We start from the raw sequence: 22,776 nt of genomic DNA on the forward strand, positions 1-22,776 counted from the left end.
TATCCTTCTGGCAGTCTAAACGGAACACAGAAACAAAACCAAGTGACCCAGAGTTCAAAGGCAGACAACCTGGAGGGTTCACTTGGAAGACAGAGACAGATCACATCAGGGTTGAGTAGAGGTTGGAGATGAACCTCCAAAGGTGGTAAAATTCTGAAAAAGGAATGTAACGGGGAAGGCACTTCTGGAAGCACTCACACGACGGAAGGCCCGACACAGGCGGCAACGAGCCAGCGCGCGGCCTTGGGACTGGGAAGCCCTGGTGGCGGGCTGACCGTCGCAGGGCTGTGCAGGGAAAGACCAAGATCCAAGGGGAAGACCAGGTCCCCGGCGCTCTGTCGTCAACATCCCAGACGCCCATCGCACCACAGGTAGCTGCCGTTATCCCATCAGCCCTTCCCTCGGCGCGGACGGAGGCTGCGAGGCCCGTGCCCGATTCTCCCGGTGGGGGAAGAGGCGGGAGGGCTGTCTATGAACAGCAGCAAACCGATTTCAAACACAGGAGAACGTTCACTCTTTAAAGAGAACAGAGCTCCTGAGCGCTGCTTGTTTCCACAGCACACAAGCTCTTCTGAAGTACTTCTGCTCCAGTTTATGGAGAGCCCCCGAGAGCCTGGCCAGGCGTGGTGTTACCAGTTCAGTGCACACTGGCAAAAACAAAGAAAAAAAACTCAGTGCTTCAGTGGCCTTGATGTGCTTATGCCTCCAAGTACTTTCAAGAAACCAACTCCTCCCAACTCCAAGGAAAAAGAAAACTTCAGGAGATTTAAAGGACAAAGTGAACGCCGCCTGTTTCTCTCTCACCCCTTTCTCCCCGCCCCCACATCCCGTCTCTGACCCAGGTGCCCTGCAGCAGGTGTGTTTATTAGAATCACCTGTGGAGACATCAACCACACAGGCCAGGGCAGAGTCCAGCTCATTAGCTCTGGAGGCACGGCTGTGGGGTCGTCTTTCTACAGTACCAAATCTCTGCTGCACTCCTCATCTATTCACATAACTCCTGAATGAATGCTTTGTGCTGGGCACTACAGGCAGGCTCACCTGCAACTCGGAACCTAGAAGGAAAGAGAAACAGATCGCCTGCTACCAGCACTCACCAGCAGTGTGCAGGGTTTTACAGGAAAAGCTGGGGGACAGAGACCTAGGGCACAAGGAACCAGCTCCACACTCCTGCGCCAGCAGCTCCACGTCTGCTCACATGGCCCCCTTTTACCAGGGTATTTCCTGCCTCTCCCTGTGTCAGTGGGGCTCAAACTCAGGTTTGAGCAGGGCCGCAAAAGCCGGAGCTAGGCCATTCTGAAGCCAGGAGTTTCTTCCAGGTCTCCCACGTGGGTGCAGGAGCCCAAGGACTTGGGCCATTTTCTACTACTTTCCCAGGCCACAGCAGAGAGCTGGATGTGAAGTGGAGCAGCCAGGACTAGAACCAATGCCCACATGGAATGCAGGCGCTGCAAGCGGAGGATTAACCTACCGCACCAGCCCCCCACACCCCCTCTCCTGTCTCGGATTTGACCTCCACCCCCCTTTCCGGGAGGCTGAGAGGCAATGTCGGGGAAGCGGAGGAGGTAAGAACAGCACAGTGGTAGTGAAGACCCTGAGCCGCCCCCTCAGAAAGGGAGCTGACTGCGGAGGGCGACAAGGCTAGCGGAGCCACTTACTCAGAAACACCCACATTTTCAAAGTCCCAGGAGTGCCTGTCCAGGGGCCAGCGCTGTGGTGTAGTAGGCTAAGCCTCTGCCCACAACACGGGTATCCTGTATGGGCACTGGTTCCAAACCTGGTTGCTCCACTTCTGATCCAGCTCCCTGCTAATACGCCTGGGAAAGCAGCAGAAGATGGCCCATGTATTTGGGGCTCTGTACCCATGTGGGAGATCTGGAAGAAGCTCCAGGGTCCTGGCTTCAGCCTGGCCCAGCCCTGGCCAGTGCAGCCATTTGGAGGGTAAACCAGCAGATGGAAAATCTGTCTCCTCCTCTCTGTAATTCTACCTTTGAAATAAATAAAAGAGGGTATGTTCAGCATGTTTTTTCTGTGTATTTCGTCCAAAGTACTCAGTAGTTACAATATATTAGCTACCTTGAAGCTTGAATTTACAAGAACCTTGATGACTTTTTACTTACTTTGTATCTGGCATTATTCAGATATTGACTATTTGCACTGTAACTGGTCGCACCTGCTAATCACTGGGTATTTCTGCCTCAGGCTTTCTACATTGTTTCAAATCCTCACAGAAGCTCTGCAAGGCAGGAGCCTCAGGGAGGTTAGGGAACCTGCCCATTCACACAGTGAGCAACAGTAACAGAGCCATCAGTTCCAAAGGCCAGCCTTTCTCTCCCACCCCACAGCCACAGCCCCCACCAAAGCTCAGGCACGGGGGCCACTGGGGCCGGGCATCCCAAGGGTGACTTGGGGAAATACCCGGTTCTGTCAATTATTAATACTGCAACTGTCCGCATCACTCAACTTCAAGTAGAACCTGGCTCAGGAACGGATCACCTTAGAGACTGTGAAATGAGGGTCAAAGTTCCAAACGACACATCTGGCCACACAACTCAGCTGCGTGTTGGGCATGGGCTGAAGCAGGTTTTTTTTTTTTTTTAATTCAGCATTTATCTTGGTGAGTCTTGGAGCAGCTCTCCAGCCCTTTAAAAAAATCTAGTAATTTTGACCATGGAGGATGCAGTACCATTTTTTTTTAAAGATTTATTGATTTTACTTGAGAAAGCCAGAGTTACAGAGAAGGAGAGAGAGATTTTTCATCCACTGGTTCACTTCCAAATGGCCACACAGCTGGGGCTGGGCCAGAGGGAAGCCAGGAGCTTCTTCCAGGTCTCCCATGTGGGTGCAGAGGCCCATTAGCAAGGTGCTGGATTGGAAGTGGAGCAGCTGGGAATCAAGCCGGTGCCCATATGGGACGCCAGCGATGCAGCCGCCGGCTTTTCCGGTTTTGCCACAGCGCCAGACCCTGAAGCAGTTTACAGGAGTGCTTCTGGCTACTTGCTTTGGGCTGCAGCCTGTTCACAGGATTAACCAATGCCACTGCCTTCTTCCCCAGCCTGTTCTATCAACTTGCAACTGTGTCTATGAAACAGCAGTCCAAACCCCAGAGAAACCCGATTTTCAGGGACATTTTTGAAAGAACACAGTGCAGCTAGATGTACGGGACCTTCTCTCAACCACTGAACCACCCACGGAAACCAGGATACTGGTACAATCACACTAATCTCAACGCTTCCGGAGGCAGGAGCTGGCCAGAATGCCAATTTCACGGTTGATCTTTACAGTGGCACCCACTATCTGCATCAAAAGTCCTGAAAATCTTCAAATAATTCTAAAGCAGCAATAAAACACATCAAATGCAAAGCTCGAGCTATCAACCACAACAGAAAAACTTAAAAACCGCATCAGATCTGCCTTCCTTTCTTCCAAAGCAAGTTTTCAAGTTAAAGTTTCCAAGTCGGAGAAAGCGACGCTCTCCATACGGCGCCTAAACGCCGTTCCGAGCTTCTCTCCTAGTCCTGGTTCGCCTGAGTACTCCAACAAGCTTGCGGGAAACTGAATTAAGAAGTCTGCTGTGGTGCAAAACGCTGGAATCCACGCAGTCCGCTCACAAGGCGCGTGTTCCGCGAACTTCCTGCGGACCCCCGGGGAAGCGGAGCGCACAGCAACGGCGGCCGGACTCGGTTTTGGCTCAGCCAGACGGCCAGGGCACTCGGAGGTGAGAGAGCGCGCGGGGTGCCCAGGGAACTCGGAGGTGAGAGAGCGCGCGGGGTGCCCAGGGAACTCGGAGGTGAGGGCGCACGGGGCGCACTGGGAACTCGGAGGTGAGGGCGCACGGGGAATCCAGGGAACTCGGAGGTGAGGGTGCACGGGGCGCACGGGGAATCCAGGGAACTCGGAGGTGAGGGCGCACGGGGCGCACCGGGAACTCGGAGGTGAGAGAGCGTGGGGCGCCCAGGGGTCTCGGAGGTGAGAGCGCGCGCGGGGCGCCCAGGGAACTCGGAGGTGAGAGAGCACGGGGCGCACGGGGAACTCGGAGGTGAGAGCGCACGGGGAATCCAGGGAACTCGGAGGTGAGAGCGCGCGTGGGGCGCACGGGGAATCCAGGGAACTCGGAGGTGAGAGCGCACGGGGCGCCCGGAGCACTCGGAGGTGAGGGCACACGGGGAATCCAGGGAACTCGGAGGTGAGAGCGCACGGGGAATCCAGGGAACTCGGAGGTGAGAGCGCGCGCGGGGCGCCTGGGGCACTCGGAGGTGAGAGCGCACGGGGCGCCCGGGGAACTCGGAGGTGAGGGCGCACGGGGCGCACTGGGAACTCGGAGGTGAGAGCGCACGGGGCGCCCGGGGCACCCGGAGGTGAGAGCGCACGGGGAGCCCGGGGAACTCGGAGGTGAGAGCGCACGGGGAGCCCGGGGAACTCGGAGGTGAGAGCGCACGGGGCGCCCGGGGAACTCGGAGGTGAGAGTGCACGGGGAGCCCGGGGCACCCGGAGGTGAGAGCGCACGGGGAGCCCGGGGAACTCGGAGGTGAGAGCGCACGGGGAGCCCGGGGCACTCGGAGGTGAGAGCGCACGGGGAGCCCGGGGAACTCGGAGGTGAGGGCGCACGGGGCGCCCGGGGCACTCGGAGGTGAGGGCGCACGGGGCGCCCGGGGAACTCGGAGGTGAGGGCGCACGGGGCGCCCGGGGAACTGGAGGTGAGAGAGCGCACGGGGCGCCCGGGAAACTCGGAGGTGAGAGCGCACGGGGCGCCCGGGACACTCGGAGGTGAGAGAGCGCGCGGGGCGCCCGGGGAACTGGAGGTGAGGGCGCACGGGGCGCCCAGGTCTCCAGCCGGCTCGGATCTCAGACGGGAGAGAAGGCGTCCTCCGGGGACTGCCAGCCATTGACGAAAGGCCCGTACTGCGACCCCAAGTACAGGGACCGCCCCCCGCCGCCCAGCCCACCTGAGGCCCGCGCGCCGCTCCAGCCGCCCCCCCGACCCCGCGAGCGCGCGCACGAGGGGATTCCGGATGAGAGGCGCGCGCCATTACCCGAACGCGGCTGCGGGCCCGGCCCGGGAAACACGGATCCCAGGCTTCAGCTGTGACAGAAGCAGCCGCAGCCGCAAGGCGCTTCGCGAGCCCAGCGCCACTGCCATGGTCGCAAGTCGCGCCACGGCCGACAGTGCGCATGCGCAGGGCCCTAGCCCGCCCTCGCCCCAGCCTCCTCCGCTCCGCCACGCCCCCTGACGCCACGACGCGCTTCTGGCTCCTCGGGCCTCGACGCCCAGCCACGCCCACAGCCCGCCCGGGCGCCACAGCTGTCCTCCCTCAGGTGCGGCGAGCCGCCGCGCCCTGCCACGCCCCCTAACGCCACGCCCCCGGACGCCACAGCCACGCCCACAGCCCGCCCGGACGCCAAGGCTGTCCTCCCTCAGGTGCGGCGAGCCGCCACGCGCGTAGCCCGCCACGCCTCTCCCAGCCCTGCCTGCCTTGGAACCCTCGCGAACCCCTGTCTAGACGGGCTCCTCGACCCTGTCCGTCGCCGTGGTGCCGTGGCCGTGGCGGCGTGCACAGCGGGCTGGGGAGGCGAGACCGCGGCCCTGCGGCCGGCTAGGGCGTGAGGCGCTGGGGGTGGGGGCTGCGTTCCCTTCTCTCCATCAGGGTGGCTGCAGGTGTTTTTTAAACGGAAGCAGTGTCGGCACGGCCGCTGTGGGAGCCAGGAGATGACGTTAACGTTACGCGTGGAATTGCTGTGGGAGGCAGCGGTTCCCCGTCTGGGGTACACCCGAGGGAGTGAGCAGGGGCCTGAGAGCGCTGTACCGGTCATAACGCTGACGTAAGCGAAGGGCGCGGAGCGGGGCAGGTGCGCGCGATGGCGGGGGCTGTGACGCACCTGCCGCGGGACGGCCCTTAGGGCCTTGCAGTGAGGGAGCCGTTCACGAAGGCCCCGTACTGCGGCCCAGGTACGGGAGAGCAGAATGGGGCGTGCACACTCGGGGTGAGGGGACCGATACTGCGACCCCACGGACAGGAGAACAGGATGGGGTGTGCACACTCGGGGTGAGGGGACCGATACTGCGACCCCACGGACAGGAGAACAGGATGGGGCGTGCACACTCGGGGTGAGGGGACCGATACTGCGACCCCACGGACAGGAGAACAGGAAGGGGTGTACACACTCGGGGTGAGGGGACCGATACTGCGACCCCACGGACAGGAGAACAGGATGGGGCGTGCACACTCGGGGTGAGGGGACCGATACTGCGGCCCAGGTACGGGAGAGCAGAATGGGGTGTGCACACTCGCGGGGTGAGGGGACCGATACTGCGACCCCACGGACAGGAGAACAGGAAGGGGTGTACACACTCGGGGTGAGGGGACCGATACTGCGACCCCACGGACAGAACAGGACGGGCTGTGCACACTCGGGGTGAGGGGACCGATACTGCGACCCCACGGACAGGAGAACAGGATGGGGTATGCACACTCGGGGTGAGGGGACCGATGACCCCACGGACAGGAGAACAGGATGGGCTCTGCACACTCGCGGGGTGAGGGGACCGATGACCCCACGGACAGGAGAACGGGATGGGGCGTGCACACTCGCGGGGTGAGGGGACCGATACTGCGACCCCACGGACAGAACAGGACGGGCTGTGCACACTCGCGGGGTGAGGGGGTGGAGGGTGGCAGTTTGCTGGATGCAGACTTCTAGATTTGCAAAATAGAGAGTTGGTGGGTGGATGGCGGTGATGGTTGTGCAACTCCGAGATCGTAGTTGATGCCACTGGACCGTGCAGTTAAAAATGGTTGAGAAGGTGGAAGTCACTTAAACGTCTGCAACTCCAAGTTAAGTGGACGGATGTGAGGGCCATCTGGCCGCGACATCTGTCACCCGATTGGTCGCCAGGGTTGATTCGGCTGACCTGGCTGGCTAGGCGGGTGTCCCCTTCCTCCCTCACGGCTCCACGTGCGTCCCTCCCGAAGCTGCGACCTTCCCCTTCCCCGCTAGAGGAGGACCGGTCTTGGTCAAGGGTCAAGGTAGCTGCGCACCCCTGCCAGAACCTCCAAACAAGCTCTCAAAGTTAAGTGGGGGAAAAAGCTGCCCCTTTAACTGGCTGCCATTCTGCCTGCCTTAACCGGACACGGTGGCAGACTTGTGGCCACGGCTGCAGCTTTGGCTTGGATTCCTCCAGCTTCGGCTTTCCCGCGTGCTGTTTTTCCTCCAGAGCCTCCTCGTGGGACAGCTCCATAGGAACAGTACTTCCAAGTGTTACAGCTGTGGACCGTTCCAGCGCCTGCAGCATCCTCACTGGCCAACTGCAGCTTCTCGGGCAGCAAACGCAAGGTTAGTCTAACTACAGGATATGCAAAAAATGCTTGTAGTCTACTTTCGACTTAAGTCTACCCCCATCAGTTCCTGCAAAGCAATACACAATATCTGAGTTCACATGGATATCATTTGACCTCCTGCAATCTTTAGCAGGGTCAGTATTCCTTATTTTTTCCTGAAATGTTGACTGGGAATTCTTCTGCGATGAAGATTAAAAAAAAAAAAATAGTAGTTGTCTGGGGGCAGGTGTTGTGTGCAGCAAGTTAAGCCACAGCTTGGGACTCTCAATTCCCACACTGGAGCAGCAGTTCAAGCTACTACGAGTCTAGCCCAGCTCCCTGCTACTGTGCCTGGGAAGGCAGCAGCAGATGGCCCAATTGCTTGGACCCCCGCCATTCATGTGGGCCATCAGGATGGAGTTCCTGGCTTTGGCTTCATTGTGGCCCAGCCCTGGCAGTGGCGGCATCCGGGGAGTGAACCAGCAGAAAGATCGCTCTGTCCCTGTCGCTCTGCCTTTCCAATAAATAAACTTTAAACAAGTGTACAGTTTTTTATTTTTTTTAAAGATTTATTTTACTTGAAAGAGTTACAGAGAGAGAGGAGAGGCAGACAGAGAGAGGTCTTCCATCTGCTGGTTCACTCCCCAGCTGGCTGCAACGGCCAGAGCTGCGCCGATTAGGAGCCAGGAGCTTCTTCTGGGTCTCCCACGCAGGTGCAGGGGCCCAAGGACTTGGGCCATCTTCTACTGCTTTCCCAGGCCACAGCAGAGAGCTGGACAGGAAGTGGAGCAGCCGAGTCTCTAACCAGTGCCCATATGGGATGCCGGCGTGGTAACCTGCTGCGCCACAGTGCTGGCCCCAACAAGTGCACAATCTCAAACCCAGCCATCCTACTGTCAAGCAAAGATGGCAGCACTGAGCTTCCAAGTTGTTGGTCTCACGGTTTACTAAGCACGTACTTGAGGACTTCCTTCACGCACACTGTGGCACAACAGTGTACTGCCATTCTTGTGCCAGCATCCAAGGATGCACCCCCTTCGTCTTCCCATCGACCTCGTGTGCTGCTGCCACCACCACCTGAGGAAACAGGCCCTAGGCCACACGGCCGAAGAGCAGCCGGGGGAATCTGAATTCAGAACTCCAGAATGCTGACCTTGGGTTACTGCCTACTGTGGAGCTCACTGCAGAAGGCCAGCCCTTCACTGATTCCATGATAATCCCCTGCTTCTAAAACCGTGAAAATGTAAACAGTAAGAGAAACTTTCTCTGTAAATAGATATTACATCAACGCTAAGGAAGAACCACTTTTCTTCCTGAAGCCCTTGACGTGGATGCGAGACTCAGAGCAAAGACTATGCCCACAGCAGCAAGCGGGAAAGCTGCCAAGCAGGCTCTCGTTCACCATGGATAACCTCGCGTGTGAGGATCTCCTGGAGCCCGTGAAGGACAGCCGTGTTGTCGGCCTGTTCATTGTCTGGAAGCTTCCCCTGGGCGCCATCAGCGGGGTGAAGGGCAGTGCCTGCTTAGGTTTTCGTGGCTACAGTGAAACACCTGAGCAGCTAACTTTACAAAGTACGTTCAGCTCCCGGTTTTGGAGGTTCACGTCCAGGGTCAGGTGGCTCCCCTATTTCTGCCTCTGTTGGGGCTGACCAGTGGCAGGAGCTGAGAGTGTGCCGATCACATGGTGCGCCAAGATGCAGAGAGAGGGCGTCTGGGACCAACCCAGGCTGTGTAACCAAACGTCTCTGAGGAAGGAGCTGCCAAGGGCACAGCCTTAGTGACTCAGGCCCGCCCTCCAGGCCTGCCTTCAAACATCGCTGGAAGAGGCCTCCACCTCGCAGTGACATTATCCTGACTTAAGCTTTAAATGTCTGCAGGCACTTAGGGACCAAGTGCTACTCAGACTAGACAGCAGGAGTGGGCACAGGAACGCCGGCCTGAGCAGTAAACCAACAGTGGGGACTTCCAAACTGTCACACGTATGTCAGTGTACGACTTCAGAGGTGTAACATTTTATTCTAGAAGGTCCATTAAAATCTTATTTCTCTCTCTTAACACTGATCACTGAATGTGGAGACTTGAGAACACCATCAGAATGAAGGTACAGGGAATTCGTTTTTAAAGGGAAACACCCAGGCCTTGCTGGGGAAGTCAGGGCACTTTCTTTGCCCTCTGCAGGCCTAACGCTGAGTGGCAGCTGGGTGGTGAGCCCGGATCTGTGTGTGGACAGGAGACTGAGCTCTGTTCTCCACGGAGGCGGCTGTGCCCTTCCGAGGAACACGGAGCCACATCTGGAGACGGGTGTCACACCTCAGGGGAGGAGGCGGGGAAAACCGGCACTCAGGGCACCTGGTGGGTGGAAGCCGAGGGTGCTGCCAAGCATCCCACAAGCCACGGGACAGCCCACGGCAAAGAGCTATCCTGATCAAGATGCCAGGGGTGTTGAGGGAGAAACCTTGCTTTGCAGCCTCCTTCTGGGGGTGGGGGTGTGGCTGGCCGGCTGTGTCTGCTGGAGCTGGAGGGGATTCAGAATCAGAACCAACACGTTATCAACCCAGAACCCCGGCATCCGTTCTGACAGCTGGAATGGCCACCCCTGTTCCCTTCCCCCCCTTCCCGGGAGAGTGAGGTCAATGGCATTCCCGCTGTCCAGGGGGCCCTGGGCACCTTCCGTTTGTGGCTCCTGCATTGCCTCCCGGTTTCCAGTGGGCTCGGAAAGGCCGAGTGCCAGGGCACAGTGAGCAGCCTCTGCCGCTGTCCCTTGTCTACTTCTTAGCACAGAGAAAGCACCTCGACAGTACACTGTGGCAAACCGAGGCAGCGGCTCCCCAGGGACCAGTCCCCAAGCCCCAGTCCTGCCTGGGGGCAGAGATTACTGCTCCTCATATACCCACTCTCTCCTCAAGGGACCCGGGCTGTGCAGAAAGACCAGGACACCAGGGAAGAACTGGAAAAAACGAAGGCTTTCTGCAGTCGTCACAGTTAGCAGTTTCTTGGAACACCTGATGATTTCCCCGCCCCGCCCGACTTCCCCCGCCCCGCAGCATTCCACAGGACACCCTCGGTTCATTTACCCATTAACTGAGTATAAAGTCAGCTAACGTGCAAGTGCGTATAATGGAGAGGAGACTGCGTGCAATTCATAAAGCCTGCGGTGACCGACAGAGTGCTCGACGGTGAAGTTAACAGACTCTGCCGTCTGCAGATGAACTGTGGCCGCGATTCAGAAGTGCCTATTGAGCAGAACGTAGAACCCCACAGTTCTTGGGTTTTAACAGAAGCCTGTGTGGAGAAGGGAGCTCTGATTTTTTTTTTCCTTTCTCAAACAAAACTCCAGGAAACAGAATGATTAGCATAATGGAAAGCGATCTCCCTCAAGTATCTCTCTCTCCCTTTCAAAAGCCAACCAGGAGCTGCTTCTGACTGGTTCTGGGCCATGAAGAGGTCTTCTTGCTTTCCGGAATCCGCTTGCCAGGATTTCTCTTCCCATCCTGCAGCTCCGAAAGTGCGGGAAATGCTTTTCATGTCGACACGGAACCCGTCCCAGTGCGAACAGAATTCTGGACGCGCTGGGCAGCTCTTAGCAATGGGCTCCTCGCTGAGTGAGGCGTCTGCCTCCCGCTGCCAGGACCTCCCGCCCGGCCCCAGGGCTACTTCTGGCTGAGCTGTATCAGACAGGTGAGGAGATCCTGTCTGGAACACTGGTGCAGTGCACGGGCCAGCTTCCCCACGGTGGCCCCCTTGGTGCCTTCCCGCATCAGCCACTTCTGGAGCATCTGGTAAACCTTCTCTTTCAGTCCGTCTCGCTCATAGTCATGGTCAATCTCGTCGATCTGCGATTCGGTGAGGCCCAGCTTCCGGGCACAGTTTTTCCAGTGTTTTCCCAGGTTGTCCCTGACGGGGCTCAGGTGTTTGTCCGTCAGACTCGTGGTGTCATCTGCCGAATGGAAGAGAGAAGACAGCATCAAGCTACACCCCTTTCGTGCATTCTGGCTCCCAAACAGCTAGAGAAACCTGGGAGGCGAAGAAGGGGATTCCTTAATCATAGAGCTGTCGGAAAGGGTGAAAAAGAGAACTCAATGATGTGGTGACTCACTGGAGGAAACCGGCGTGCTGCCGGCCTGGGAGTCCTGCAGTGAACTGGGATAGGGCGCTCACTTCCTCTTAGCAGGTGTATCCCTGAACTACCGCTGATGGCTTTGTGGTCAAAACCACCACATGCTCACTGGGCTGGGTGCTCCCTACAGTCCAAGTCAGCAGCCCTGTTCATAGCAGAACCTCTTGGATGTAAAGGAGAAAAGCACCACCTTTGTTCCTTCTGCACATTTCCCATTTACACCTGGCCAGAGACAAGGCCACTAACCTTTTGACCCTGTGCCCTCCCCTGCCACACTTCACCCCACAGTTTCCTCCTATCCAGTCGTGGAAACTGAGGCCATCAAGAATGAACCTGACCATCCGATGTGAACCAACAAGCGTGAGTCTTGTTCCGTGCCTTCCCTTGTCTTTCAAGGGATAAGGAGTCTAAATGCTTCCATGTCTATTTGAGATCCATCCTTAGCCTCCCCTTCCAACTGCTGTTCCCTCTTCTCCGTGCTTACTGGATTCTTCCCCTTAACCCTGCATAAAATAATTAATAAGAGGAAACAAAAACACTTATATTCCTGACTTTCATCCAAACTCGAAAAGCTAAACAGAAAAAGACATCTCATTTCCCCCACTCAACTCCCAGTCTTCCTTGCCCACCATAATGCAGCTCCCACCGCTACCACTAGATGTCAGTAGTCCATGGACCAAGATAACATTTGTCAAAGTTTGTCAATATCTTTTAGGAGAGGGATTCTGGGTTTCATCAGATTCTCAGACACCCTTGGCTACTCAAAGGTTAAGAACCTCTATTCCAGATATGCTAAAAGCTGTCCTTTAAATGGCTCTGAGCAAGGGTTGGTAAACTATCACCTGTGGGTCCAGTCTCACCTCCTGTCTGTTTTTCGGTAAATAAAGTTTTATTGGCACTTAGGCCTGCTCACTCATGTGCACAAGAAGCAGTGTGTGGAAGCTTCTGCATTGCACAACAGAGCTGAGTAGTTCCAAAAGAGACCTCAGGGACAAAACCTAGCCTACTTACTATCCGGCTGTTTACGGACAGAATCCGCCAATCCCAGGGTCAATCAAAAACCTGTGTTCTAAATTATGCTAGACTCACGACTGCTTTCCCCAGACTGTTTCAGGACTAATGCTATGGGTCTGCACAGCAGAGCCCTACGGAAGACAGCCCTCTGGTTTTATTACAGAAGTGCTAGTGAAAGCAGTGTTTATCTCGTGTAGAACCTTCTTTGATGATGATGAAAGTCTAACACTTCTACAGAACTGCGTGCTAGGAGCTCTAAGCTCTTTCACACATGTGGGGAGCAGCTCGGACTAGACTGTTACTGGAATTAAGACTTATTCTATGCATCTGCTCTCCTCTGTGGGGAGCAGTTCGGACTATACTGTTACTGGAATTAAGATTTATTCTATGCATCTGCTCTCCCACAATATGGCGCTGGGAGAGAAGTAAACAGCTTCTACCCAGCTGCCTCTCACCAACTTGACAAGCTGCAGGAGCTGCTCCTGATTGGAGGAGAGCGGCGTGCTCGGCGTGTGGGCAGCCGAGTTGGGATTGGTGGAGGAGGACTATAAAGGAGGAGAGAAACGGCATGCACCAGGAACATCTATGGGGAACATCTAAGCGGAACATCTAGCTGAAGGAACATCCGTGCAGCCCCCCAGAGAGCCGGCCGGCGGTGTGCCGCTCCCCTGCGGAAGTGGGGAATGTGGCCAGGGGGAACTGCCCTTCCACGGAGGTGGAAGGGATAGTAGCCAACCCGGGAAGAACCAGCAGCAAACCCGGGGAGGGCCGAGCAGACGAAAAGAACAGCGCAGGGTCCTGTGTCGTTCCTCCACGAAGAGGGGGAGCGACATAATGGTGCCGTGACTCGGATAGGAAACTTAGGACGGATATGAAACTTAGGAGGAAACCTGACTCGGATTAGGAAACCTAGGTCGGATAGCAAACTTAAGAGGGAAGAAACGGGAAGAACTAGGGAAAATATCGGAGAGAGAAACTAGCAAACAGCCTAGGGAAAAGCCGGACGAAAAAGGAGCCGGAAGAAGCTATTGAAAGCCTAGGCATAGACTCAGATACGGACTACGGGGGGAAGCTGGGAGAAATCTCTAAGGTCGAAAGCGAAAGTGAAAGCTAGAACAAACAGACTCGGATGCGGACTGTGGGGAGAGGCCAGGAGAAATGAGGGAGGAATATTGTTGGAAGAAAACTTAGGGAAACATACCGGGTAGAGAAAAATGTTAGGGAAATTGAAGCCGCGGGGGGCAGGCCGAGGCGGAGACGAAAGCCACTTTGGGGTTCTCAAGTTAGCCCGGGAATAGGGGGCGAAAAGTTGAAACCAGAAGCTGAGACGCAAGCCAGATTGGGATCCGTCTGATTAGCCCGGGGAGCAAAGGACGGGAAGCCAAACCGTGGGGCGGAGACGTACGCTGGGTTGAATTCGCCAGGCTAGCCCGGGGAACTTGGATTGAATGCTAGTGGTGGAGACGCAAGCTACGCTGTGTTACTCGCGGAAGCCGCCGCGTGCAGAGAGCACGGGGCGTGAATAGATAGGGAACGGGGCTGGCGTAGGCCGTGGTGCGGACGCGAAGGGCGTGGAGACCGCGGAGCGCGGAGCCAAGCCGCGCAAAGCCGGGAAGCCGCGCAGATGAGGCGCGGGCTGAAGCGGCTCAGAGCCGGCGAGGCGCGGAGAAGCAGCCTCGGGGCGGAGCCCGCTGGCGGGGCGAGGCGCCGGGAAGCTGCGCGGAGCCGTGAAGCTGCCGGCAGGGCGAGGCGCCGGGAAGCCGCGGGGATAAGAGAAAACAGAAGTTTGGAAGTGAAGTAAAAGAGAAATGGGAATGCTGGAAGATAGAAGTGAAATGGGAGAGGTAGGAATGCCCGGAGATAGAGAAATAGAGAAAAATAAGGCCTCCCCTCAACATGCCAATTAGAAGGCTTGGATTCGGTCTGCCTAATCAAGTGAGGCGATGAGCACCTGCAGGCAGCTAGCAGCTTATGCGCCACAGGTCACCGAAGACAGGCACGAATTAACATCAGTAAGGCTTCCCCACAATACAACAATATTAAGCTTGGATTCGGTCTGCCTGATTTAAGGCGGTAAGCGCCAGCGAGCAGCTCGACCAGAGTGTGAGCTGCAGGTCACCGAAGATAGGCACAAACCAACACTAATAAGTCTCCCCCACAAAAGGCAATGAGAAGGCTTGGATTCGGTTTGCCTGATAGGTTTTGTAAACACCTGCAGGCAGTTCTAGCAGAGCAGAGTATGCGCTGCAGGGCACCGAACACAGGCACGCATCAGCGCCTAAAAACCTCCTCACAACATGGCGAAGAGAGGACCCGGATTCGGTTTGCCTGATTGATAGGACTTGTAAGAGCCTGTGGCAATTCTAGCAAGTAGAGCAGAGTGTGTGCTGCGGGACACCGAAGACAGGCGCGTATCAACGCCAAAAAAATAAAAAGAAAGGGGGATCTGTGGGGAGCAGCTCGGACTAGACTGTTACTGGAATTAAGACTTATTCTATGCATCTGCTCTCCTCTGTGGGGAGCAGCTCGGACTAGACTGGGTTACTGGAATTAAGACTTATTCTATGCATCTGCTCTCCTACAATATGGCACTGGGAGAGGAGAAAACAGCTTCTACCCAGCTGCCTCCAGTTCAACCAATTAACTGTAGGACTTGCTCCTGATTGGAGGAGAGCAGCGTACTCGGCGTGTGGGCAGCCGAGTTAGGATTGGCGGAGGAGGACTATAAAGGAGGAGAGAAACGGCATGCACCAGGAACATCTATGGGGAACATCTAAGCGGAACATCTAGCTGAAGGAACATCCGTGCAGCCCCCCAGAGAGCCGGCCGGCGGTGTGCCGCTCCCCTGCGGAAGTGGGGAATGTGGCCAGGGGGAACTGCCCTTCCACGGAGGTGGAAGGGATAGTAGCCAACCCGGGAAGAACCAGCAGCAAACCCGGGGAGGGCCGAGCAGACGAAAAGAACAGCGCAGGGTCCTGTGTCGTTCCTCCACGAAGAGGGGGAGCGACACACACATCAACTCATTTCATTTTTACAACAAAGCCATGAATCAGATACTGTGATTCGTCCCATATTACAGATAAATACATGACAAAGGAGTGAATCTGTGGTTTTTACAGAGAAAACGGGGTAGCTTTCAGGAGAGTCATGGGGCAGTTTTCAGATTCCACTACATCCCTCTGAACAGGTGAGAGAGCTCACAGTTGGTGGACGCGTAAGGGACCCTTACCGAAGATGGCTTGGTACTTAGAAGCTGGCTCCTGTAAGTTTGTGCACAAGCATTCTAGTGGTGGTGAGCTCATCCCGCCGATCTCCATGTAGTTACAGGCTCCAAGCTGAATGCCACTGCTGTTGTATATGGTGCATTTCATAGACTCTTCTGAACAGAGAGAAACACACAGGCGAGGGACATTTAAATCACAAGCAAGAGTTACAACAGGGCGTCCCTTCACAGACGTTGAACTTCATCACCTATGCCTGTCTTTAAATTTTTCTTAAAATGCAACTAACCCACCTCACAGCCACGAGGATGGTACTTATAAAAAAGGAAAAAACAGAAAATACCAAGTGTTAACAAGACTATGCAGAGAACAAAACCCTTGTGCACAGAGTGCAGAGGTTCATCAGAAACTTAAAAACTCCCGTGTGATCCCGCAATTCCATTTCTGAAAGTGGGATTGTGAAGAAGCATCTTTACACCCATGCTCACAACAGCACCCTTCACAGCAGCCTGGAGATGGAGACAGTCCAAGGGCCCACCAACATAGGGCTGCACGGACAACAGGTCTCCACCCTCAGAGGGCTGCACGGACAACAGGTCTCCCACCAACTGAGTGCTGCACAGACAACAGGTCTCCCACCAACAGAGGGCTGCACGGACAACAGGTCTCCACCCTCAGAGGGCTGCACGGACAACAGGTCTCCACCAACAGAGGGCTGCACGGACGACAGGTCTCCACCCTCAGAGTTCAGTGAGCTCTCCTCTTCAATTCTTACTGAAGGCAGCACACTTAGTAAAAGGAAGGGACTCGGGCCCTGTTTCACTGAAATGATGAAGTGTTTCTTTTCTTTCTGGGCTCCCTGATTCAGACATAGCCTCCTTACAATGCAAAGAAAATTATTTCTAATCAATGTAGGGTCAGGACTAACAAAAGCAAATAAAAGAATCCCGTTACATTTGCAAAGAGAAACTCAACTTGTTCATTTATTAACTCGGGGCTTTGCAGGGTCATCTTTCGGGGCAGGAACGCAGATCATTCCGTTATTCTTACAGACTCACTCTCTTCCTGCACTGGGAGCATCTCAGATTCACTGAGGGCTGGACCCCTGGATATCTGCGACTGGCAGGGCAGCTACGGGAGGAGGAGTGGAAACAGACTTCTGGCACCGAACTAGTGTGACTGGGTTACTCGGACAGAGTTCAGAGCAAAATGAAAGTTAAATATTGGCTGATGACCTGCCTTTTACCCACCAGGATTTAAACTCCACGAGGGAAGGGATTCAGGCTCTCTCCCACTGCTGTATCTTTCCAGGCCCTAGACCACTGCCTGGCACAAAGTGGGACAAGGCTTAGAAGTTGTGGGGTGGGCATCTGGCCTGGTAGTTAGGACACTCACACGCAGGCAGGAGTACCCAGGTTCAACCCCTGACTCCAGGTCTGGCTCCTGCTGCAGCTTCCTGCTGGTGCAGACCCCAGCAGGCAGCAGCAACTGGGACACCTGGATGGAGTTCTGGCTCCTGGCTCCACTCTAAGTCTTAGTTGTTGTGGGTATTTGGGGAGTGAACCAGCAGATGGGAGCTCTAACTGTCAGATTCATTCTGTTTAAAGATTTATTTTATTTATTTGACAGAGTTACAGAGAGAGGTAGAGCCAGAGAGAGAGGTCTTCCATTCACTGGTTCACTCCCCAAATGACCACAATTGCCAGAGCAATTGAGCTGATCCAGAGCCAGGAGCTTCTGCTGGGGTCTCCCATGTGGGTGCAGGTGCCCAAAGACTCAGGCCATCTTCCACTGCTTTCCCAGGCCACAGCAGAGAGCTGGATTGGAAGTGGAGCAGCCAGGACTCAAACTGGCACCCATATGGGATGCCGGCACTGCACCTGGGCTTTAACCCACTGCGCCACAGCCCTGGCCCCTATCTACCTTTTGAAATCTTTTTAAGGGGCCAGCGTTGTGGCATAGCCAGTTAAGCTGCTACCTGCAGCACTGGCATCCCATATGAGCACCAGTTCCTGTCCTGGCTTCACGGCCATTTGGGGGAGTGAACCAGCAGATGGGAGATCTCACTGTCTCTCCCTTTCTCTCTGTAACTCTGCCTTTCAAATAAATAAAATAGATCCTTTTTCAAAAAACTTTTAAAAAATAAATAAAATGATATAGTAGCACTAATGGAAAGTTTTATTGAAAAACACAAATGAAATAGAAGGGTATTTCATGGGTCAGCGTTGTGGTGCAGGGGGTTAAGCCACCACTTGCACCACTGCCATCTCATACAAGCACTAGTCGAATCCTGGCTGCTTCACTTCCACACCAGCTCCCTGCTATGTACCTGGGAAAGCAGCAGGAGATGGCGCCGGTATTGGGACCCTGCCACTCAACTGGCAGACCCCAAAGGAGTTCCTGGCTCCTGGTTTGGCCTGTCCCAATCCTGGCCATTGCAACAACTGGGGAAGTGAACCAGCAGATAGAAGAGCTCTCTGTCTCTCTCTAACTCTGCCTTTCCAAAAATATAAAAAAAATTTTTTAAAAAAAAGGACATTTCACTTATTTGATTGTGTGTAATGTAGATCTCACTTGATGCCCGATTCCATGCATCTTTTAACAAAACCCATAGAAAAAATCCAGAACGTTTTCATAAGAAGCTTTGGGATTTCGAAAGAGGAAATCCAAATGGCCAACAGACACATGAAAAAATGCTCAAGGTCGCTAGCAATCAGGGAAATGCAAATCAAAACCACAATGAGGTTTCACCTCACCCCTGTTAGAATGGCTCACATACAGAAATCTACCAACAACAGATGCTGGCGAGGATGTGGGGAAAAAGGGACACTAACCCACTGTTGGTGGGAATGCAAACTGGTCAAGCCACTATGGAAGTCAGTCTGGAGATTCCTCAGAAACCTGAATATAACCCTACTGTTCGACCCAGCCATCCCACTCCTTGGAATTTACCCAAAGGAGTTTAAATTGGCAAACAAAAAAGCGGTCTGCACCCTAATGTTTATCGCAGCACAATTCACAATAGCCAAGACCTGGAACCAACCTAAATGCCCATCAACGGTAGACTGGATAAAGAAATTATGGGATATGTATTCTTTAGAATACTATACCACAGTAAGAAACAATGAAATCCAGTCATTTGCAACAAAATGGAGGAATCTGGAACACATCATGCTGAGTGAAGTAAGCCAGTCCCAAAGGGACAAATACCATATGTTCTCCCTGATCGGTGACAACAGACTGAACACCAAAAAGGAAACCTCCTGAAGTGAAATGGACACTATGAGAAACGGTGACTTGATCAGCATAGCCCTGACTGTTAATGAACAACTTAATACATTATCCCTCTTAGTATTTTTTTTTTTGTCTGTTCTACTTAATATGACTGGTTTCATTCTGTAATTATCACACAGTTATTCTTAAGTGTTGAAAATTAACTGAAATGTGATCCCTGTTAAACATAAGAGTGGGAATAAGAGAGGGAAGAGAGGTATAATTTGGGACATGCTCAAGCTGACTTGCCCCAAATGGTAGAGTTAGAAACATACCAGGGGATTCCAATTCAATCCCATCAAGGTGGCATGTACCAATGCCATCTCACTAGTCCAAGTGATCAATTTCAGTTCACAACTGATCATAATGAAAGGACTAAGAGTCAAAGGGAGCACATAAACAAGTCTATTACCTGCTAACACTAACCGATAGAATAAATAAAGGGGAGAGTGATCCAACATGGGAAGTGAGATACTCAGCAGACTCATAGAATGGCAGATGTCCTAAATAGCACTCTGGCCTCAGAATCAGCCCTAAAGGCATTTGGATCTGGCTGAAAAGCCCATGAGAGTATTTCAGGCATGGAAAGCCAAGACACTCTGGCAAAAAGATCTCTGTGAGTGAGATCCCAGTGGAACAGGTCTTCAAAGAAGGAGGTACCTTTCTCTGAAGGGAGGAGAGAACCTCCACTTTGACTATGACCTTGTCTAAACAAGATAAGAGTCGGAGAACTCAGAGGGCTTCCATAGCCTTGGAAACTCATGACTGGAGCATAGGGAGATTACTGATGCCATAGATAGGAGTGTCAATTGGTAAAGTCAACAACAGGAGTCACTGTGCACTTACTCCTCATGTAGGATCTCTGTCCTTAATGTGCTGTACATTGGGATTTAATGCTATAATGAGTACTCAAACAATATATTTCACCTTGTGTTTCTATGGGGTGCAGACTGTTGAAATCTTTACTTAATGCATACTAAACTGATCTTCTGTAAAAAAAAAAAATTATCAATTCCCAACTTGACTCTCACTGGGATTAAACATGACAATAGGTCTGATCTGATTTCATCATCATTTAAAAAAATCATCTATTATTTTTCACTTTATGTTTCTGTGTGGGAGCAAACTGTTGAAATCCTTACTTAATGTGTGCTAGGCTGATCTTCTGTATGTTAAGATAATTGAAAATGGATCTTGATGTGAATGGAAGGGGAGAGGGAGTGGGAGGTGGGAGGGTTGTGGGTGGGAGGGACGGTATGGGGGGGAAGCCATTGTAATCCATAAGTCGTACTTTGGAAATTCATATTCATTAAATAAAAGTTAAAAAAAAAAGAAGCTTTGGGAGAACTCTGCCTTTTGAAATAGAATGTAACAAAGTTCTGTAGTTCTCAAAACTTCCTCTACTGCTAATTTCAAGATTTCCAGGACACTGTATGGATATGGTTGACAGATGCCAATCAGCAGTTAAGGTAGTGTTGGGATTCTCTGACACTGACGCTGGATATTCAGTTCTTTCTACTAGACTGTCAGTAGCTACTATCAATGAACTTGTACTTCATGGGATAATGATATGGGGATGGAAAGAAAATCTTTCATCACAAATGGCAGTGTTTGGGCTACCTATGAAAAGAAATAAAGATGTCCAAGAGGAATCTTTAGAGAATTCATGGAAGACTCATAGTTTGAACAAACTGTGCATGGATTTCCAAGGTTTTTGCACCAAAACAAACTTATCTTTTGAGTCCATTTCCTATGAACTTTGTGAAAATGAGCTACCTTCATACTTCTTAGAAAACAGTGAGTGAGATTAGCGTATAAGCAGCTATCTTCCCATTTATCGGAGATTGGGTGTAACATGGCCACCAGGTGGTGCAGGTTAGAATGGAAGAAGTCATCAGGACCTGTAACAACGTGTGGGGGCGCCGTGATGGATCCTGGGCCCAGACTGCACTATTCCCACGACCACTCCACGGTGGCCAGGCTCACTTTGCACTTGAAGGCTCCCACTACTCGCCCTATGTCACCACCCTCCTCGTTATGTCCATCATGCTGCTACGGGGCATTCATTGTCAGCAATAGAGATGCGTTTACCTGCTGGCGACAAGGAGCTGAATGGAATGGTGGGCGTGTTTCCTAGTAGGTTGGTCTCAGGCACTGGAGTTTTATACAGACTTGACATTGGGCTTAGACTTGGCCCATACCAAACTGCTTGACCTGCTGTTCCCGGCTCCAAAGGCCTTGTTCCAAAACCATGTAGACTGTAGACTCCATTGTTCCAATATGGCAGTTGGGGTTGGCTGGTTAGTCCTGTTGGTTGGTGTGCTGCATTGCTATGACTGGTTGTACCAGGGTAACTGTGGACTTTTATTCCTGTTTTCTGAACATTTTCATAGGGTGTCTGCTGAGCAAAAGGGTCATAGGAAACCCTCCGTCTCCTCTCCTCCTCTCTGCTGTAGGCCACACTCTGCCTGGGCGGCTGTCTCGTCTGCTTGTCCATGCGGCTGCCGTAAAGATGGTAGTTGGCTTCCTCCTGGAGCTTACTCTGCAGGCTGGGCTCATTCTCTTCTTGCGAGATCTCAGGGCAGGCAGAGAAAAAGGACACCTCCACTGGACCCGTCATGAAGCCCTGGGAACTGTGCAGGGAGCTGGGCTGTTCCGTGGCTGGGAGGGAACGATCCACATTGTAATGGGCTTCAGAAAACGTGAAAAATAAAGTACAGCCTGAACAGGGTCACGAAGCTGAAAACAAGCAAGAAGCAAGAACAAGGCACACAGAGGGTCCTCCTCCCCCAAGTTCCACAGATCACACAGCCTCTGGCCAACAGCGAGGGAGCGCGGGACCAAGCAACAGGAAAGCGAGTCTTACAGGGACCAGGGAAGACAGAGGCTGGCTTGAGCAGGGAGGGCGGCTGGCTCCTTACAGGGGTGCCGGTAGAAAAGACAGCCGTAGCTCTGTCCTAAGCACTTCTAGGAAGGCTTCCATTCCTTGGAAGCCCTATGAAAGCAGAAGCTTTCCTGGCTGAGGCACAGGAGTGGGAAGTAACTTGCCCCAGGTCCGACAGCTAACACGCAGCTTCCCTCTTGTCATGATGCAAATGATAACGACAATCTGCCGGTTCTGCCCTGGATCCAGTCACCTCTGACCTCTCCCTTCCTTCTCCCCTGTCACGTTCTCCCCTGTCACGTTCTCCCCTGTCACGTTCTCTCCTGTCACGTTCTCTCCTGTCACTTTCTCTCCTGTCACGTTCTCCCCTGTCACGTTCTCTCCTGTCACTTTCTCCCCTGTCACGTTCTCCCCTGTCACTTTCTCCCCTGTCACGTTCTCCCCTGTCACTTTCTCCCCTGTCACGTTCTCCCTAGCAGACGTATTATGCCGCTCCTGTTTAGGAAGCTCTGGTCATTTTAGTGAGAATACTGATTACTTCCTATTTCCAATATATTTCACTTGATTCTTGAATACATTATGGATCCCTTTAAGGCAGAGTTTCTTCTGTTTCCCACATGAAGGCTCTTCAAAAAGCTCATGGAAAATATTAAAAGAAACAAAGTATTAAGAAAACATTTTTGGGCCGGCGCCGCGGCTCACTAGGCTAATCCTCCGCCTCGCGGCGCCCGCACACCGGGTTCTAGTCCCGGTCGGGGCGCCGGATTCTGTCCCGGTTGCCCCTCTTCCAGGCCAGCTCTCTGCTATGGCCCGGGAGTGCAGTGGAGGATGGCCCAAGTGCTTGGGCCCTGCACCCCATGGGAGACCAGGAGAAGCACCTGGCTCCTGCCATCGGATCAGCGCGGTGCGCCGGCCGCAGCGCGCTGGCCGCAGCGGCCATTGGAGGGTGAA

General features: G+C 53.6%; 2 protein-coding genes and 1 long non-coding RNA gene across 20 annotated transcripts in view; 1 reads left to right on the forward strand and 2 right to left on the reverse strand.

Annotated features, from left to right (window-relative positions):
- The window catches only part of BPHL (biphenyl hydrolase like), a 38,542-nt gene extending 33,372 nt beyond the window's left edge, over nucleotides 1-5,170 (reverse strand). For all 7 annotated transcript variants that reach the window (XM_089333470.1, XM_070074486.2, XM_070074485.2 and 4 more), the window contains exon 1: nucleotides 5,034-5,170. Coding sequence is in view for 4 of the 7 variants with exons in the window: in XM_070074486.2 (XP_069930587.1) it covers nucleotides 5,034-5,140 (107 nt within the window). In the remaining 3 variants the exon portion in view is untranslated. The remainder of the gene's footprint in view (nucleotides 1-5,033) is intronic.
- On the forward strand, nucleotides 1,099-9,585 carry LOC149126856 (uncharacterized). Of its 8 annotated transcripts, none has more exons than XR_016234372.1 (3): nucleotides 1,099-3,790; nucleotides 7,214-7,332; nucleotides 8,030-9,585. It is a non-coding gene; the product is annotated as an uncharacterized LOC149126856 (long non-coding RNA). The 8 variants fall into 8 exon arrangements; XR_016234370.1 differs by having other exon boundaries at nucleotides 1,099-3,754; XR_016234367.1 differs by having other exon boundaries at nucleotides 1,099-3,718.
- RIPK1 (receptor interacting serine/threonine kinase 1) overlaps nucleotides 9,313-22,776 on the reverse strand; it is a 51,821-nt gene continuing 38,357 nt past the window's right edge. For all 5 annotated transcript variants that reach the window (XR_016234364.1, XM_089333462.1, XM_089333463.1 and 2 more), the window contains 3 exons: nucleotides 21,033-21,602; nucleotides 15,677-15,826; nucleotides 9,313-11,253 (listed from right to left, as the gene is read on the reverse strand). Coding sequence is in view for 4 of the 5 variants with exons in the window: in XM_089333462.1 (XP_089189588.1) it covers nucleotides 10,967-11,253; nucleotides 15,677-15,826; nucleotides 21,033-21,602 (1,007 nt within the window). In the remaining variant the exon portion in view is untranslated. The remainder of the gene's footprint in view (nucleotides 11,254-15,676; nucleotides 15,827-21,032; nucleotides 21,603-22,776) is intronic.

The sequence above is a fragment of the Oryctolagus cuniculus genome, chromosome 5, assembly GCF_051225735.1.
Source record: "Oryctolagus cuniculus isolate XC-2025 breed Fujian yellow rabbit chromosome 5, ASM5122573v1, whole genome shotgun sequence".
In the NCBI taxonomy this organism is placed as follows: Eukaryota; Metazoa; Chordata; class Mammalia; order Lagomorpha; family Leporidae; genus Oryctolagus; species Oryctolagus cuniculus.